The 19,235-nt window shown below is 41.7% G+C and overlaps 1 protein-coding gene across 1 annotated transcript; it reads right to left on the minus strand.

Annotated features, from left to right (window-relative positions):
- Nucleotides 1–1,463: 1,463 nt before the first annotated feature.
- LOC139928419 (SUN domain-containing ossification factor) lies at nucleotides 1,464–17,302 on the minus strand. The gene is made up of 24 exons (XM_078287807.1): nucleotides 17,100–17,302; nucleotides 14,052–14,166; nucleotides 13,629–13,754; nucleotides 12,340–12,584; nucleotides 11,907–12,014; nucleotides 11,297–11,435; nucleotides 11,077–11,194; nucleotides 10,732–10,856; nucleotides 10,544–10,611; nucleotides 10,289–10,396; nucleotides 9,836–9,941; nucleotides 9,265–9,285; nucleotides 8,683–8,738; nucleotides 7,586–7,668; nucleotides 7,149–7,214; nucleotides 6,980–7,045; nucleotides 6,600–6,690; nucleotides 4,523–5,914; nucleotides 4,254–4,341; nucleotides 3,800–3,904; nucleotides 3,192–3,349; nucleotides 2,718–2,809; nucleotides 2,338–2,393; nucleotides 1,464–2,194 (listed from the first exon to the last, which is right to left on the minus strand). Exons 1-24 carry the CDS (start codon nucleotides 17,162–17,164, stop codon nucleotides 1,727–1,729), a joined length of 4,065 nt encoding a protein of 1,354 aa, XP_078143933.1. The 5' UTR covers nucleotides 17,165–17,302; the 3' UTR covers nucleotides 1,464–1,726.
- Nucleotides 17,303–19,235: the final 1,933 nt, after the last annotated feature.

A 19,235-nucleotide genomic window follows, 5' to 3' on the forward strand; every position in this document is an offset into this window, starting at 1 on the left:
AGTGTTCTTGGGACTATAGATGGCAGGCATCAGAAGACATCGACACACACAACTGCTCTTCAGTCTCATATTAGGTACTTTCTGGGTCTTCTTTAGGCCTCCCACTGGTTCCCCATCTGCTCCCCCACTTCGTCTTTCTCCTCAGGGTCACACTGTTACTTATGGCTGGCATTGTGATTAAAACTTCAGAATTTATTTCCACTGCAAAGGGTATAAATGCATTTGTTTCTGATAGGAGAGACCCTTCCAAGTTGTCTGGTCTGGTTTTGTGTTTCAGCCTTCTTTCTGGAGATTTTTGTAGTTTTATCCATATAGCCTCTTAATTGGTTGAGTGGAGCCCACCTTTAGAACTCCTATTCCACACAAGCAGTATTCAAATCCAAACCAGCAGCCCAAATAAGTATGCATCAAAACGTTTAAAGTGACGATTTCTGATAGTAGAGGTCCATCGAATTGCAACGTGGAGCTGCTCAGTGGCCACCAGTAGAAACCTGGTTGTACTGGGCAGCTCCCAGGTGTGAATGTGTGGAACTGTATGAATGTGAAGCAGGGCCTCGCTGGAAAAGAGCATGAATCAGTCACCTTTCCCTAAATAAAGGTTAGAAACAAAAAAACAACAACAATAATTTCTATGCAGTAATGAGTTTAAACTCATTCTATTTTCTGATGGTTACAGTCTTTCCAAATAGTTTATAGTGCGTCTATGTTTCAGTTTGTTTTTTGTTTTTTTTTCTCAGTCCTCTAAATCTAGCACCCGGAAGCTTTATTCCTGCTGGCTTGCCATTCAATTTGGCAGCTGGCAGCAGCAATAAAAAGCCATAATTGCTGCTGCCATGTGCTTAAAATCGCTTGTTGCTGATAATACAAAAGATCCTTCGCACTCGTCTGGAGGAGCTTTTGTAGTTTTATTCTTTGTAGCTCCTTTGAGGTTGAATGAGCCCTGTACTAAAGCTCTTCTTCTAGCACCACTTACTATGTACAGTGTGGCAATAGGATTAAACTCACTTTTCTGTGATAGTATAAGCCCTTAATAGTTGTTTGTATTAAACTTTGTGTTCTAGTCTTTCTTTCTGACTCTATAATATAATATAATATAATCTCATTTGTAGCTTTTCTGCAGCTCTATTTTTTATTCCACTTTCAATTTAGAAGTTGCCAAATACTGATGTCTTTTGCCACTTCTGCTGTGCTGTAGATCCAAACTTAATATTATTTTCTGTATCAATTTCTGTGCTTTTATTTTGAATGCAAAAAAAAGGAAGAAGTCCTATTTCTGCTCATCCTTGCAGGTTTGAGGCAGCTCCCTCCACCACTCCTTTGTCATCTCTCAGGCTACTCAGTGTCAAGCAAGCAGCAGGTTCACAAAATGTTTGATCTGGGGAAACGGTTAAGTTGCAGCATATTGACAACAGTTTCAAAATGTTATTGAATCCCCTCAGGAAATGTGCTCAAGTGAGTCAATATTTACCATCAGACAGAAGAAAAGATTTTAATGGTAAGCTGGGAAGACATTTGATTGGTTTGAGGCATAACAAATATAAAAGTCTGACAAGGATTTAACAGAGAACATGAACTGAAAACAAAACTAAAGCTAAGAGTGAAGGGATTGTCTCATGTCAAAGCTTTAAGCTTCCTGCTGCTACAAGAAATAACATCCACCCTCCTTTCAGGAGAGTCTGGCGGTCAGTGAGGGGGAGTGGAGATTTTTTTTACAGTTTTTTCTACGTCAAGCAGGACCTGAGAGGGTGGCATTTACCCCGAATGTCCCTGAGCTCTGCTCTGTTTTCCTGCTCATGACGTCCTGTAGGGCGGAGATGGGCAAGGATTCGCTCTTGTCCCTGCGGGGGGCCTGAACCAAGTCCACCACCACGTAACCAGGCTTGGGACGCCTGCGTCTTAATGCCCGTTTCTCCGCCCTGGTCTTGGGTGGGGGGAGGCCGTCGCAGATTCGATTGCATGCCGTGGCGATACCACAGAAGGAGGGGTCGTCCGAGTGGGAGGAGCCCTCGGAGCTGCCCTCTGAGGGCGAGTCTCTAAAGGTAGGCTGAAGTAACCGTCTCGTAGGGGACGTGGGGTTTGCGGTGAGAGGCACACCGTTACATACGACGGCTCCATTAGCCAGCTCTGGAGCAGCGTGGAGAGATGGTTTCAGAGTCTCCACTTTCTCACTGGGTTTTACCTTACTGCGTCTCCTCTGTGTGGGTGAGAAAGAACAAGAGAGATGCAGAAGGCTCATTTAATGTGAACGCTCTTATGCTGCTATTCAATAAATTACCAGTATGAAATCTCTAAGACAATGCTCATATTCTGTAATGCACAAAATCCATCTTTACGCACCTTTCTATTAGCTGCAGAAAGCCTCTGTGTCTCCTCTGTGTTCAGCATTTCTGGACCTGTGAGCCAGAGAATGAGGCACATTTATACCAGGCTAAGCAATGGGTAAGATCAGGACTCAAGTGGGTAAGATCAAGACTCAAGTGGGTAAGATCAAGACTCAAGTGGGTAAGATCAGGACTCATTGGGTAAGATCAGGACTCAAGTGGGTAAGATCAAGACTCAAGTGGGTAAGATCAGGACTCATTGGGTAAGATCAGGACTCATACGCCGATATTTACAATATATGAGGGGGAAAAAAAGACTCACACAGATGCTCACAGGTTACAATGATTATTATCCCTGTGGCACTTATGTGGTACAACAGTTACAAATGTACTTGCCTTCGGTGGTGGCCAACTGGAATGACTCAGAGTGTAGCAGCGGATAGGACGCTCTCCTCTTCAAGCCCGAGTCATCACAGGAAGAGAACTGCCTGTTCAGGAAACGGTAATGAAAAGAGTGCATGTAACATTTGTTAAGACATGATTTATGGCTCTGTGATCACTTAAGATGCCATCTGCAATGTTTTTGATGAATAATTGTATCAATAAACTGGCTTAATGAATAGGAGTCATTAATGGTACTGTAACCTGTGTGTGTTAGCTAATAACCCATTTGGCAAAGCTATTAATTGCTCATTCAAATCTGCCCTCTCCACTGCAGCTTTTCCTTTGCCGTCATGGTAATGTGTTCAAAGATGCATCTTTCCCTTGGATCCATTTTTTACTGTACTGAGTCTTGTTAAGCATATGATACTTGTGCATGCCATTATTTGTTTTTCAGTACAAAGTAACAGTGTACAGGTGACTTGCTACCTTTCAGGACAGCAATAGCTGTAGCTCTTGGGGATGGGCGGCTCTGGTTCTGTGTTTGGCGGCATAGTGGAGATGCGGCAGTGGTTGGCACACAGCAGCAGTCCCAGGAACAGACACAACATCAGAGACAGCAGCAGGTAATTCTGCCTGTCTGACACCTACGAGACAGGCCATCGATTATCAACAGCTCATTAGCAAAACGCCGGTAATGCATGATGTGACAAAAGGAGGGACAGAAAGTTACTGAGGGGGAAAAAGGGTGTATAGCCTGAACAATGAGGCATGTAACACAACACTCATTCATAATCTTTCTTGTAGCCTAATTAAAGTAGGAGATTTGGTCTCACACCATTTGTGCCACTTATTGTTGAAGTTGAAGTTAGGACTTTCAGAAGTGGAATCAGTAAAGTACTAAGGCATATATTAGCCTAAAAGATGTTTCTTAAAATGTGTCAGGACCCAGGTCTGCTTCTGCTGAGCAAGAGTACTAGTACATCTTAATGAACCTTGGTCCTGAGGGGGGAAAACTAAATTTACTCAGTTTGGATCCTGGGCTGAAAACCCCCTGATTACTGATGAAGGCTTTCTGCCTGGAGATTTGTATCTACCTCATTCTGCAGCTGGCTGACCCTGACAGATAGGTTGAGAACCAGCTGAGTCACGTTCTCCAGCTGGCCTTGCAGCAACTGGATGGACTCTGTCTGACGCTGGTCCTGTGGGGGAACGGGACAATAAATCAGGTGGCCAACCACACACACAGGCAAAACACACACGCATACAAACACACAACAATCACATATTCGAAAAGGTATGTTAAGGCATTATCAATAATTAAAAAGGTAGAATGCTTTCTAAAGAAACAGTTTTTCTATGGCCATTTTGCATTCATCCTAGCAAGCATTTGGTTAATTCAACTGGGATGCATTTGGAAGCAATCAATTCGATTTCCTCCTGTTTGAATAAATATGGTAGAATGCTTTCGGGAAACCTATTCCAAATTTCGATATAAAACATATATACAGCAACTTTCTAGACCAACATTTGTGTCTCTCCACTGCTCACCTGCTCTTCTGCTATCCTGGAGGTGTTTTGGAGTTTAATGATGGTTTTGTTGAACGCCCTCTGCATCTCCTCCATCTGCTTTCGATACCTTGAAACAAAACAACGTGAAAAAAGAATGGAGGGTGTCATTGCATTAAGCAGTCAACTAGTAGCGGCCTCAACTCAAGTTCAAACTTCAAGAGTCACTGTTATTACCACACTTACTCAACCAACTGAAAGCAGTCTGTCTCTATTTGTCTGTTGTGCTAGTGTGTGTCTCTGTTCCTCACCTCTGGCTGAGCTGCTCCAGGTAGCGTCCGCTGAGTGACATGTTCATCTCCAGGGCCTTGATGCGGTTGTTGAGTCTCATGAACACGGACTCCTTCTGGCTGGAGCCGTGCACCTGGTTCCCGTTCGCCTGCTCCACGCCGTTGTGGAGCTCTGCATAGATGTCTGAGTGGGGTTGCGAGGAGGAGGAAGGAGGGGAAGTTGGAGAGGAGGGGCGAGGCAGCTGACCGCTGCTGCTAGATGATGTAAAGATGATATCTTCCACGAGATCCTCCATTTTGGTTTCCGTGGTGACCGAGTGGCCGCTAGAGGGTTCGGGTTCTGCGACCGTGTTTGGAGCAGGGTGGGATGCTTCGGCGGGAGCGCTACCGTTTTCTGGTACAGCTGTAGGGGCGGGGTGCTGCTCTGAAGGGGGAGAGGTGGTGGGATGGAGAGCCTGAGATTGATCTATCACATCTGGGGTTTGGATGGAGGTGTCTAACTCTGGTGGGTAAAAATCAGTGTTAGGCTTCTCCTCTGTTGGGGCCACTGAGATATCATCCACTGTGGCACTGACACTGGATTTTGTGGAGGCGGAGGCGCTGATCGTGGCTGAAGGCTCCTCATGCTTCTCTTCATCCGGCACATCCTGGCTCTTCTCTGGTCTTAGCTCCTTGGGTGGCTCTTTAGAGGAAAGCTGTGGCGGATCCACAGTAGGGGTAGGCTTGGCAGAGGAAGAGTCAGTGGTGCTGGGTTTGGGGAGCTTTGCGGTCTGACTGGGCTCCAGCAGCGGAGGCTCAGAACTGGACTCTTTCTGGGCTTCTGTGAGGTCCGCTGGAGGATGTGGCTCCTCTGATGGGCTGGCACCCCTCTCACCAGGCCCAGGGGCATGGTCTTTTTCCTGGGGCGGATGTATCTCATTGTGGTCCTGCTGAGGTTCAGGGCAGGCAGAGGGGGAGAGGGGGAGCTGCCATGTGGGTGTTTGGATGTGGGGAGGAATCGTTTGCTCTCTCTCCATGGTTTGGCATGTCCTCTTTTTGGACAGCAGGGCTGAGCATTGCCGCTGGAGATACTCTGGGAGGGAAGCCGAGCAAGAGCAAGAGGAAGAATATGGGGATGATGAAGATAAAGCGAATAGTGCACAATAGTCTAAGCTTTCTTGCTGTCGCTCATGCTGCTCCTTTTTCTCCCTCTCTTCCTCCGTCTCTTCTTCCTTATCCAGAAGGGTGATGGTAGAACTGATAGGTTCTTCCTCATCTTCCTGTAAAGGAGTGACAATCTTTTCCTCCACTGGGGGGAGCTCTAGTATGGTAGTATCAGTAGTGGGTATTTCTGGAACAGAGGGCTCTGGTGAGGGGGTTTCAGTTACAGGGATATCAGGGTCTAGGAAGGTCTGTGCCTCTTCAGAGTCAGGACTAGAGAGGAAGAAGGACATTGCAGTAGATGTCAGAGTAGTAAAGTCAGGGTGCAGTAAAATAGCCAAGAAAGACCAAAAAAATCACTTAAAGCTCAACTTCAGAATATCTGAATAGCATGAATAGCCTCCTCAGCTAGTCCAGCAGCATTATCCCTAGTGTTTTACAGAGTACTGGTAATGAAAAAGCAGATTTCCACATTTGAGAAACTGTACTGCGCAATATCAGATTTGAGAAATGGTTCTGTACTGGGGTTTTCTAGAATTGGAACCTTATTTTGTAGTGTTTCACATCATTGTACCATTGTCAACTTGCAAAAAAATTCAAACCTACAAACACATATCCTTGTAAGTTTATTCAATTACAAAAACAAATTAAGTTGGCTATGCATTTTACTAGAAAAGCATGACTTGTATGCATAGTTCCATGAATAAAACTATGCAATTTTGTTGCTTGCAGATGACAGCAGGCAGGGATGTTGTGTACTTTTTGCAGTTTCAGTCCCCCCTCCTCAGAAACACTGGCATATTTACAGAAATATTAAAAACAGGAAAAAAAAAACATTTTTAAGCAGGTTTTAAGCAATTTTACATGTTGTTTAATGAAACATGTATGTACTGTTTGAAAACACTAGTTCATGGTTACAATACTGAGTGATGTCATAAGATTGCTGGCTGGTACTCACACTGAGACGAGGTCTGTAGTGGAACCCTGAGTGGTGGTTTCAGGTTGGGATGCTGGCTCAGTCATGTTCAATTCCTGGGACGAAATGTTTCCTTCAAAATATAAAGAAGAAACATTGCATCAATGGTGACTGCAGTGACAGTGACTATGACAAACTACAAAAGCCAAGATCACCAGTTTACCAACACAATGCAACAACCTTCACAGTAGAGGACATCAACCTTAGGATTTCAACAGCAAATATTTATTTTTATCTTAACAAAAAAAAAAAATACAGCGCCTGCATCTCTCTCACAAAATGGAGGTTGTGAGATGAAATTGCACGTTAAGAGCTAGCGGACAGAGAAACCCAAATGACTGCATGTGATGTGTTGGCCATACCTTGCATCTCCGGGCCTCCCCCGAGAACGTTGACGGCAATATTACTGACCATGTTCAGAATGACATCTAAAGAGACAATAAAAACGCCAAGACTTAACACATGGTAATCCAGGTTTGGGATCGTAGTTGTGATCTAGATGCACTGGGTATCCGTGTTCGCCAGACTTACCCTTAGCTGATCCAATCAGATTGTTGGAAGACTTGACTTCACCTGGCACGTACCCAGGAGGATAATCTGTAGGGAGCAGAGCCTTCATCAGTGCAATCTAAGCATTTTTATTAATCTAATAATTCACATCAATCTCACACCTATACATGTTAAGGTCATTGTACAAAATGCAATTGTAAAACCACTTAAGATTTACTACACTGGAAATAAAGGCAAAGGCTGAATAAAGGCTGAATCCACTTTGTGTCTGTATACACATTGATGAGAAAACACCATTGACACAAGTGTGTCACATTAACAAAACTCATTAATTGATAGGACTATACTGAATAGAGAAATTATGCAACATTGTAACTAACACATTGTATTGCTTCAACTGACCACAAGCTGAGAACAACGCTAGTTGGGATTTTAGCTATTAAATATATGACACTCACCTAAGTCATCATCCTGATCGTCTGGTCTCTCTGAGGGATCTGCTATCTCCTCATACTCTTCTACCATGCTGGTCCCAAACACCCTGGAGGACAAAGCACATCAATATCACTATAAGATCATTATATAAGAAATGTAACCCTCCAACAACTAAAAAGGATTCCTAATAAAAACTAAATATGGTTAATTTCTAAAGAGTCTTCAATGGCCACTAGGGGGCAGACAGAGCTACACTAAAAGCCCTGCAATACATATGATAAATGGGAAGTCATCACTACAGCAGGTCTTTCCTCCTCAACTTAAGGAATTTTAACACAAATATCAAACTAGTGTTAGACTAATCACACACAAATTTGGCACGAATTTTGAGACAGTTGGCACAAACCTTGAGTTATTAATAATTTATCTAAAATTAGACAAATCAGATGCCCAGTATACTAGTTTACTACTCCCTAACAATAACTATTTTGAGAGGTCTGATGGTAAGCACTGGTAGTAACAATATGTTGTGGTACAAAGTGTTGGTTTCCATAATTTCTACTACTTCTGCTATGCCCGACCTCAAGCCACTTTTACTTTTACAATTTGAGGAAGTGCCAACTTCAACAGCGCAGCTGGTTCCATATGCATTAGTTCTCCTTAGTCCTACCTAATGTTTAATAGTGGGGTGAGGTGTAAGGGTAAGCTAAATCATTACAAGCACTAGCCCTTTATTACATAATATAATTTGACACCCTCTTCCATAAATTGAGTTTAGGCAATATGTATATTTGACCCCAGAAGATAACACCAGAAAGTGTTACTTCAAACACTTATTTCCATTGTGGAAAACAAATCAGTAATATCTTACATAAAACCCAATGACAATAAAATAAAAGAAAACACAAAAGATCATGGTATATACATGGCACAAGCAAAATGTTGTTATTACTGGCCACTTTTCAATTTGTTCCAGAGTAAGGTTCTCACTTCCATTTTGAACAGCTTATACTTGTGCAGGTACTTTTCTAGAGAGAACAAGTCATATTTTACGCCGTCTTTAGAGTATATTATGAAAGCTTTACATTGCCAAAGTTTGAGCCATTTTATTTACACTCACCTTATGAGACTGAGGGGACAGAAGTGTTCCGAGCCAAAGTGAGAGACCAGCTCCACCTAAAAAAAAAAGAATAATAATTGAAAATGATTCACATATTGTAATGGAGATGTGCGCTGTATTATGCTCCAGGCCATTCACCACTCTCAGCAACAATCATGTTATATGCAAACTGCAAAGTCATGATTTTGTTTTGTAGTAAAATCAAAACAATGGGTTCAATTCAAATGTTGATAGTGAGTTGTAAGCGAGTGCATTGGCAGTGAGTTACTGAGCGAGTGCAGTTTGAAGCTGTGGGTGGATCAGTGTTAGTTAAGTTACATTAACTGACATAATATGCTTTATTATATTAAAGTCAACAGGCATTTCATGAATAATCAAATAGTTATTAGTGTGTGATAGGATTGCCCTGTACACACTCAATTTTAAAGGACTATTTATTGCAGGAATAATGTGCTACCAGCGTAAGCTAGTCCTGATTCTGTTTAAGCTTGTTCACCCCACTCAAAACACAGAACACATTCCCCTCCACCTTCTCTACTCAACTTACTCAACCACAGACCTCTACAAGAAAAACAGGCTAACCTTTATGTACTTGGTGAACATCTGAAGCAAGAGAAACAGAAGAGAGAAACAATTAAAGAGATGTAAACATGCATTCAAACAGGACCAAAGAGTGTATGTTGGTTTTGATGAGAGACACTTTAGAGGCAAAACTGCAGTGCTGCCATTATCTCTCCGACTCAGCTATGACCACAGCTAGAATGTTAGATATATTCTGTCCAAATTGGCTTATTCACATTTTAGGCATTTAGCTGATGCTCTTATCCAGAGCGACATACAATGTGAGCAACAGTAGAATAAACTTCCATTTTTATACCACCAACAAAAATTACAGTATTAGCAACTAAAAACATTTTGTGCAGAGGTCAGGACCCTAATGCCCTTGCAATATTCTATTCCACTGACCAAAGAAGAAGAAATGGAATAAAAGCAAAGGAGGCTCATTTCATAGCCAGTGTTTGATCTGAATATTCAGGCCTCTGGTTTCAACTACACTAAAAGATTACAGTGATTGCTCTACACTATATGAACACAGAATAAAGTAAAAGGAACAGATACAGCGGTTGTGAGACCAGAAAGAAGTTGTGCTCACCTTGACATATTTAGCGTAAAGATGCTCATCCAATGGGAAGCTCTGGACTGTGCGTTCATCCCGGGCATGAAAGGTCCCCAGCTTTAGCCACTTGTTTGTTGGATATCTGAGGAAGCAGAGTCATCCCACACAGCAAATTCAGTCAACTGGCTATTTGGGAGCCATTGATTAGAGCAAGGGAGCTCATTGGAAAGTCCGATACTGGTGCTGGTTTTGATAATTCAAATTTTATATCAATTCTGCTTGTTTTGATACCTTTTCTTTCTTTTCTGTGTAACATTTTCTAAACAGGATCAGAGTTTATTTTTTTCAATAAAACTGGGCTAGTAGAAAGTCAGATATCTCTTTGTAAGAAATAGATAAACATCAGTACGGTGCTGATATTGTTTTTATACCTATGACATAACAGAAATTTTCCTAAATAGTATCAAATATAGTAGCTGCAGTACAAACCTATCGCTGATGGAGACCAGAAAGTCTTTGGGAGTGGAAGAGAAGAGCTCAAAGTTAGCAATGTCCAATTGCTTCACCTGGATGGGCTCACAGAGCTCAATGATAAACCTGAGAGAGAGACAAAGAGAGAGAGAGAGAATGGAGAAAAAATGAGGTTTAGTTGGGACTGACAAGGAATTATCTCTTGTTGCTTTTTTGGAAAAAGAGCAGGAATACTTTTTAATGCAGTGATGCATTAACACACATAATACATACCAGATTTTATTGCTACAGGGGTTTAGCATGTACAGGTCCATATTCTCCTTCAATACGGCTGAGGTGCTCTGTGTGGAACAAATCAACAAATCAGTATCCGCTTGTATTTGTCATCATGACAACTACCAATACAATAGACAGGATCCTGTGTTGATGGCTATGTAGAGAGCATATTATCATATATACACCTTAGCTTCTGGGTTAGAGCCAAGGATCTTAGCTCCACACTCCACTGAGGCATAGTTGTTGAAGTTCTTCTGCACCTTCTTCACAGGATGAGAGCCCCCGTTGGTGGAGGTATGAGTAGCCTGAGCTACAGAGAAGAAAAAATACAGAATAGAGAAAATTATAGGGGAGTTTTAAAAATTGACAGGATAGATGTTAAGCTTAAACTGATCTAATTGTCCAGTAGCTTTAGGTAAAATAAGAATCATCTTAATTTGCTTAGTACATTTCATGTACACAGAATTTGATCTGATCTTGCTCATCAAGCTTTACATAGCGTTATGAGCGGGGACAATATACACTCTTACTCTTCTCTTTCTCCACCTCCATCATCTTCCTCTTCCACTCATCAAAGGTGGGGATGTCCTCTGGGTCTTTGCTGCTCACAGTGGAATCTGTTTCTGTGACGACGGTGGAGCTCAAACCCTGTCAACAATAACGAGAATGGGAACACCTCCTCTGGTATGGCAGAGATACGAGAGAAGAATAGTTCAAATGGTATCCGAGTTCAGGATGGTCAAGTCGTACCTGTTCTTTCAGCATGTGCGATGTGTTGGCCTCCAGACGCTGGGTGCCGTGACCCGACTGAGGACTCAGTGGCGGGTCAGTGTGGGTTTTGGTACCCGCAGTGTGAGCATTGGAAGTGTTCTCCAACACCACTGGAGGACTGCAGTGGGGACAAAAGAGCATCACTGCTTTGTTACAGATGGACAGTTACACTTGTCTTTTCAGTGCAACTTTTATCATCACCACATCCCAAGGTGGTCGGGCTTATTGGCTCATATTATGAACAAAATCTGAGTTATGAACATGCAGACCTGCCAGTTAATATGTGATCAGATGATAAAGGTTGGATTGAAAAGACAAGTGTAACTGCCACAAGAATAACTCATAATGGGACAGGTACTAGTAAGGTATAAAAGTTAGTGCAAGAACAAGATTATTATGCAGTGGCTGTCCTGTCCTAACAATTAAAAAGGGCTCCAAATAAAAATTATTAAATGGCAATTAAATTTGACTCTAAAACACTTCATCATAGCTAACATTCATGTCAACTTTGTAACGACACAAGAGAGGTGTTATTTTCTAAGGATTCTCTTTAGCTTACTAAATAGGCCACAGAATCAACAGCACCCACCTAGCGTCGTCATATGGGTTGGCCTCTTCTGCTTCACAGTCAGCTGGGGCCACGTCAGCATCACTGAGCTCAAGTGCAGGAACTTCAGATACAACATCGTCTGAAACACTGAAGTGAGACAGTAATCCATGTTTTATTTTATTGTTGTCGTTACGCTTGGGAATTGATTAAAGTTGAGCAAACTTTGAAGCAGCAAGCTTTCAAGAAAAAAAAACATTTAAAAGGAACTTATACTCATAAGGTACTGTAAACCGTAGCAACTAACATGGCATTCTCTGACAGACCATAAAGGGACAGCAGACCATGCATTTTTCTCCTGTTGTCATTTTTACAGCTAACTGAGAGAGGTTAAGCAAATTGAACAGCTCTAAAGATAAAAAGAAAAACATTTTAGATAAGCCTTTTAATGAGCTTCATTGTACTTATGGCCTGCCTGTTAGGGGTGTCATCCTGGGTGGTGAGGATGCTGGGGTGGTCTTCAGGCTCAGCAGCAGGGGTAGTGACAGGGCCAGCGGATGGGGGTGAGGTCTCAGAAGAGGAGGCAGAGTCCTGGTCTTGAGTAATGGAGGTTTCTGGAAGTTGTTTTTCTGAGTCTTGCTCAGGTTCTGGCTCTGGTTCTGGCATGCCCTTCTCTGGCTCAGGCTCCACTTCTGCATCAGGCTCCTCCACTTCCAAGGCCTGACAGATAATCAGAAAGATATTGAGCTGTCAGAGAAAAGTTAAAACGGTTAGCCCATTAGCCAGAGCAGGAGTGAACTACCAAAACTCTTAATGCTTTGCATGTTCCAGGAACAATCGATGAAAAGAATTGGCCAGGCATACGAATATGCATATAATTGCATATCCAAGTCTGAATCTGTTGTGCTACTCAGGAGAGAGCTAGAGATTACACAATCCAAACAGGCCTTTGGCATCATTACTCACATGTATTAAAGGATAAGGCTGGTATTTTTTAATGCATTGCTTACCGTCAACAAATGAAAATAACAAAATCAGCAATGATTTGGTTTTGCCAGCAAGTCTCGTCCATGTAGCCGGTGCCCAATGCAGCCATGTCCCAGCAGCCGTAGAACTCCATTGTATTAAAAAAACGATTAAAAACACGTCAAAGAGCCATGCCGTTGCTCTGGGCAACATATTTCATCATCACGATGCACCGGGCCAGCCGACTTTTTCCTCAAACAACTTAATAAGCCGGCTGTAAACATTTTGCGATCTCAGGAAAGTAGTTCCGTAGCACCGAAAATAGTCCCCGGCGTAATGAAGAATTTGTTGCCATTTGAATTTGATTTGGTAATAACTACAACAGTCTGACTTTTCATGGTAACAGTTAGCGATTTTTAAAATTGAAACTATGTCTTTGTGAGCTGTATTTCAAGGTTTTTAGCTTACAATTGGAGCCAATGACTTCCGGGTTGACGGCTAAAAACGGTACGTGGGAAGTCAGAAAGTAACGGGAGTAGAGCAAACGCATTGTTGATTTTGTTATTTTCATAGGATTTGTTGACGGTAAGCAATGCATTAAAAAACACCGGCCTTATCCTTTAAGCAAGTCTCATAAGGTGTTGCTGTGTTCCAGCACAGAATCATGCATAAAATTAGTTTTTGGGAATAGTCTTGGTGACAAGTGGAATCACATAGTCTCAAAGTCCCAAATACGCATGTTCATGAAAAATATTACAGATGAAATTCCAACAATATAATTTCAACAAACATAAAAACCTCTGCATCTTGTTCTTTGTTGTCCAGTCCCTGTGTTGTCAGCTCCTCCTTTGGCTGGTCATCTCCCACTATCTGCTGCTCATCTTCAGACAGAGACTGGATATGTAACACCCAACTCTCCTCAACCTAGAGAAAACATTAACACACACCAGGAACAGCATGAAGGGGACGGTGTAGTCACAGAATCCAAATTCCCCACAAACTTCAGCCACAACATGTCCATTGGTCCATATATTCAGATGTTGTCTAACTGCTGGTATTTTGATTTGTAGCTGGCGTGGTGGCGGGCCTCCTATGTGGCTGAATACACTAATAAAAACTTAATGGAGTGTATGAGATGAGTGAGTCGGGCATGCAGGAGCCTGTGAAAGGCCTGCATAGTGAAGCAACTGTTTGGTTGTAGGCCTACACAGCTAGCGCTACCTTGTGATGGTGAGTATTTTCCTCTGGCTCTTCCTCCGAACTGATGTCCTGTGTGGGCAGGAGCCTCTGGGCCTCTTGGTGCGGCTCTGTGCAGCCGACATAACAACTAGGATGCCTATGGGACAAAGAGAGGCACAATCAGAGACACAAATAGAAGCATTTCATTGACTTGTCTGAATATGGGTCATCTTATAATGAGGCAAGGAAAATCCTCCTGGAATCTGGGAGAGAGGCTTAGATTGGAAGGATATGGGTATTCATAAGCTCTCGAATCAAGCAAGCTCAACATCAAATTTGAATGTGGTGAGTCATAAACAGAGGAAGCTGCTGCCCAATGTCAGTGTGACGCAATGAGAAAGACCAGGTGGCCTGGACACCGACGTGGACAGTTTATCTTATCTGTATGCAGAGTCAGGGAATGCTCTCAAAGTCAAAAGACACACCCCAAACCAGTGCCATGTTGCGCAGAGAAAAAAACAACACAGAAACAGCTGTGATTACATGTATTCTGAAAGAGAAATTGTTTTTTGCATAACTGTTTTGGCTAGTAATTAAATTTTCATGTAATATTGTTTGAAATATAACTGTCAGCAAAATACTATCTGGTAGAATAATGAATGGATAACATTCACCTCTTTTGTATGTGATATTTATTGCCTAACTTGTGTAAAGTATATATTAATACCTCTACTTTACTTATAAACATAAAGAACACAATGCTGTTGGGTGACATTGTGTCAGAAAAATGGTCACAGTCACTATGTCCACTCCTGGCAGGAAAACAACAATAATCAGTGGTGACAAGGCTTTAAACAGTTGCAATGATCTCACATTCCTACAGGGAAAAAACTCCTTGTGCTCCAGTTTCAAAGGCCACAATCCAACACCATCATCGTTCACTTTGTCAACAATCCAGGCCATTATCTACATTCTACTTAGGATTTCAGGTCAAGTATTTTACTTGGCCACTGGGCTGGCTGGCGCAACTCCTTTGTTGATCTGACTCAAAAAGCTAGACTGGTCATAAACACTGAAATGAACAACAGGGCGTTTGTCTACTAATTGAAAGCCAGCAGCCATAATGTAACTCCCAAAGGAGCAAGAATGGTTTTAAGGCATGGCTTGCATGAATAATTGAATAAATAGCTATGAACAAAGGGTTAAAGTAGTACACTTTACATACAAAGTGGTAGGAAATGCTTCATCTAGGCATAGAAAAAAGTGCTAAAAGCGGATACAATGTTTCGTTTTACAAATATTGGACAATTTAGGTTTATCCTTGACAATGAAATGGCTATTCTGTGTCTGAGTGGGCCTACTATATATTATCAGTTGTTCTATGTTAGAGACTGACTGGTGAAATAAGATTTAAGAGTAGTATGTGTCTTTGTGAGATTGCAGCTGCTGTCAAATACTTAAGAACAGATTTGATGTGCCAGCTGATATCCTCTGCAAAAATATGTCCCTGAAATATGGATGACATGGGATTAACTGGCACAACAGAGCTTCAGTGTTGCCATGCATGGTTCCTCACCCTGTTCCCTTGACAAAAACAATAAAGTCCCACTTGAATTCCAGGGGTAGGAGTGCCACTCCTGCCAGAGCCCCTCCTCCTGACTAGAGAGTGAACTGGATATCAAGGAGTGGGCTGCCAACTATGCAACCAGACGAAAGAGATAAACACGTGTGACACCAGTGCAAAGATCAAGTGTGTGTGTCCATTCACTTCACAGTCCTTGAGACACATGTCTATGAATGACAGACCATTCATAATGTCTGGGTAATTGCAGAGAAAAGTAAGTTTATTACAAAGCTCAAGCAGTCCAATGAGTCATAACCGCCATATGACATGATGTATCATTAATTACTAGAGTCCTCAACATATAACAAAATCCTACGCAATTAGTACAAGATAGTACGGCTTTACTCAAACAATGATTAAAGTATCCTTCCACACACTAAAAGGCTTCAATCCCGCTCCATTGTTTTCATATCTTTCATGTTTCTTCAGAACAGCAACAGTTTTTGTTAGGTTCATTCAACAAACAACCAATAATTTGGTTAAATTCCCATGGTTACATTACAATAGGACATCTTCACATGTCTTCAATGTCCTCTGCTATCAGATATTCACAGGCCACGAATGCAGTGAGTCACAATGATGGTGAATGTAGGCCAGGTCAACATCATGTACATAGATGTTAACACTATATTACATCATCTCTCCCTCCCTCCCTCCCCCTCTCTCATCTACTAATTCTAATTTACAGAAGTCAGTGTGTGTTATGTTTGGTTGGGATCCTCTAAGCATCATGGCTGAAGCCCATCATCATCATCCTACTTAATCCCACTCTCTCTCTGCTGGCTGGACCGTTTTCTGAGGCGTTATCAGCTTTACTGAGACCTAACAACCTGCAGCTTTCAAGATGACTGACGTGATAGGCGTGAAAGGCCTGCATAATCCTGTCAAGATCTGAGGAGCAAATCTGTGTAACGTCGGCTAACGTTAGCTCTATGACAGTATGGGTCACTGGAAAAATCAACGGCCACTGACTGCATTTAGATTCAGCAGCACCAGGCAGACTCAGTCCACATTGTTTGGGACAGTCATTTTATGGATGTGTTAGTCAGGTTTCTCTCATAAACTAAGTTACACATAAGCTTACCAGGTAGTCCCTGGATGAGTTTCATTTCAGACAGATGACACAAACTTAGGGCAGCTGATCAAACTAAGTCTACTAAAGGTAGATATATATATAAGTTGAATGACATGGGCTGTATCAGTCTCTAATGGGGACAGCTTGTTTATTTGCTGTGTTATAGCTAGCTAGCACCCTGAAATAGCAGCTGAAGCTAACGGGTAACGTTAACAACACACAGCAGAGCCAGGTGCCACATCACAGCATAATAACGTTAGCTAACTAGCTAATGTATTCTAGCTGATGTTAACGTTAGGTAGCCAGACAATTTAGAAGCATAGTCAAAGTTTGTCAACTGAATTATAATAGTCCATTAAATGAAACCAATATAACGTTAGTGATAACTTACCAACGGACTAAAGCTACAAATAGCCACACTGACAAAACTCGCCATAACAGTGGTGTCATCATCATCCTCCTCCTGCTGGGACCGACATCCTCGCCGTGGTGTGAGAAATATATTGCAATTCTAGCTAGTTGTCTCTCTAGCTATCCTTTTAGCTACACAGAACATTCATTCACCCGCTGTGGTCTAGTTGGCTTGGCTAACGTTAGCTGGTGAAGAAGTGTGATGCTTGCTGTCAGACACACAACCTGCTACCGACTGTCAGTCAGTGCGTGTCAGCAGCGTTCTGTCCAATGACAGGACAGCGAAGCTGTTGCGCAGTTCAAACTGAGCCTTGTGTTGAGAGGGCGCGTTTTGTAGCTTCTGGTTGCCCGCATGGGTGGAGCTTCGCTACTTGAGTTTTGGAGCCCAAAGACTAATGCTGCCTTCAAATGCTGTCAGAAACATCGTTATTATGAGCTACACGCACATAAACGACCCAGCAATGTGGTAAATACGATTGGGGAAATCGGAATTTGACACAGGAGTCGCCGAGATGTGACGTTTAGATGGCGGAGAGCATGGAAGCCGTGTCAACAGCTGATGGTAAAAGTGAAGTATCAGCTTTCAGACAATAAATTAATTAAAATATCAGCGTTGTTTGATTTCTGAAATGAAAAAATAGCACCAAGAACTGCGACTGTCGACTATGTTATTATTATGTCTGATCAAAACCATGTGAAAGTCGTATTTATGACCGGTGCTCGGGAAAGGAGTAGCCTACCTCAGGGCAGCATCTCAGATGTGGTTTGATAGTTTATCAAAAGTATGATTAATTCAGTGAACTCATATGTACAACGTGATGCAGCAAATAAGTTCATAGTTGCTACATTATGAGCATTAAAAGAGTGACTTACAATCCATACCTGGTGATTACTGATTGTATGAAACAGTCCAATATCTAAAACAGACGAGTGAACCACATAGGCTACAGTGTGCGCCAAGAACTGCATGTTCGTACTAGTCCAACTGTCGAGTAACGTCTCAGACAAATATAGTTGTATAAGTTTAGACCAGAAATCCCAGTCTTCTTTTTGTGGGCTTGAAAGGAGTCCGCTTCACTGCAAGTGCTTTTACACAGAGCTCTGCTGCTTTTGAGTGGAGGAAACATTTTCATTCTTCATAACCCCTGCATAACCCTAAATTAGGCCTATAGTTTAATGAACATAAATGAGCACATGGTCCTTATTCTATTTAGCAATACGGTCTCTTTGCTTATTGATAACACAATTAAGGTTTTGTGTCTTTGGCTTTTCAGCAAATTTTATATTCACGGGTTTATCGCTTGTTTTGTTTTGGAATGAAAGGTTTTATTAACTCACTAATTAAATTATTTATAATAGGAAGACAATTAAATCATTACCAATTAAAATCTATTGACCATAAGGATGACACAGTAATTTGTTATATCATCCAAACTTTATTTCTATTGTTCTATTTTTTTTCTTTTTCTTTTATCAGTTTAACTATACTTAAGATAAATGGATTAGATAAAATGATTGAATCTTTGATTTGTTTATTTATTTATTTTTATATTTTGTGGAAACCAATTGTGATTCTATTACATAGGCTACATCTGAATGGCAAATAACGTGTACAATACCGTCAATAAAGAGCAATAACAAATGAGTTATTAGCGCTATCTTCTGGCTAAAACGATGTACTACTCTACTATATACTATCTTATTTGTGAAGAGCATCTTATGCTTGGTGCATGCCAGTAAAGGGTCTGCATAGAGAATATATTTGCTGGCCCAAACACCCAGTAGATGAGACAATAAAGACTCCACTGACAGAGAAAGACATTATGAGGAAGAAGTTTATTGAGGAGCGATACAGAGACACAGAAAATAACAACTGATGCAATTCCCCAGTTAAACGTTATGCCCTCTGCTAAACAATGCCGCCTCACTACTACAGGAAACCATGTCGTTGTTGTTCTTCAGCTGGATATTTTAAGTGTGTGTTTCTCTTTCTACAATTAGCTTTGGCAATACAGAATTGTAATTCATGCCAGTAAGGCAGTCTAAATTAGAGAGAAGAGAGCATTTAGTGAATAGAGACATAGAGAACAATTAAAGCGCTAGGATCCTTGATGAG

Source organism: Centroberyx gerrardi, chromosome 13, assembly GCF_048128805.1.
Source record: "Centroberyx gerrardi isolate f3 chromosome 13, fCenGer3.hap1.cur.20231027, whole genome shotgun sequence".
NCBI classification, from domain to species: Eukaryota; Metazoa; Chordata; class Actinopteri; order Beryciformes; family Berycidae; genus Centroberyx; species Centroberyx gerrardi.

What these genes read in the sequence shown, in the direction of transcription:
- LOC139928419 (XM_078287807.1), bottom strand. Translation starts at nt 17,164, where the DNA reads ATGATGATGACACCACTGTTATGGCGAGTTTTGTCAGTGTGGCTATTT. An exon ending in TGTCCCCTCAGTCTCATAAG is followed by an intron (nt 7,669 to 8,682) that starts GTGAGTGTAAAT and finishes TTTGTCCTCCAG; the next exon opens with GGTGTTTGGGACCAGCATGG. An exon ending in CGATCAGGATGATGACTTAG is followed by an intron (nt 7,215 to 7,585) that starts GTGAGTGTCATA and finishes TGCTCCCTACAG; the next exon opens with ATTATCCTCCTGGGTACGTG.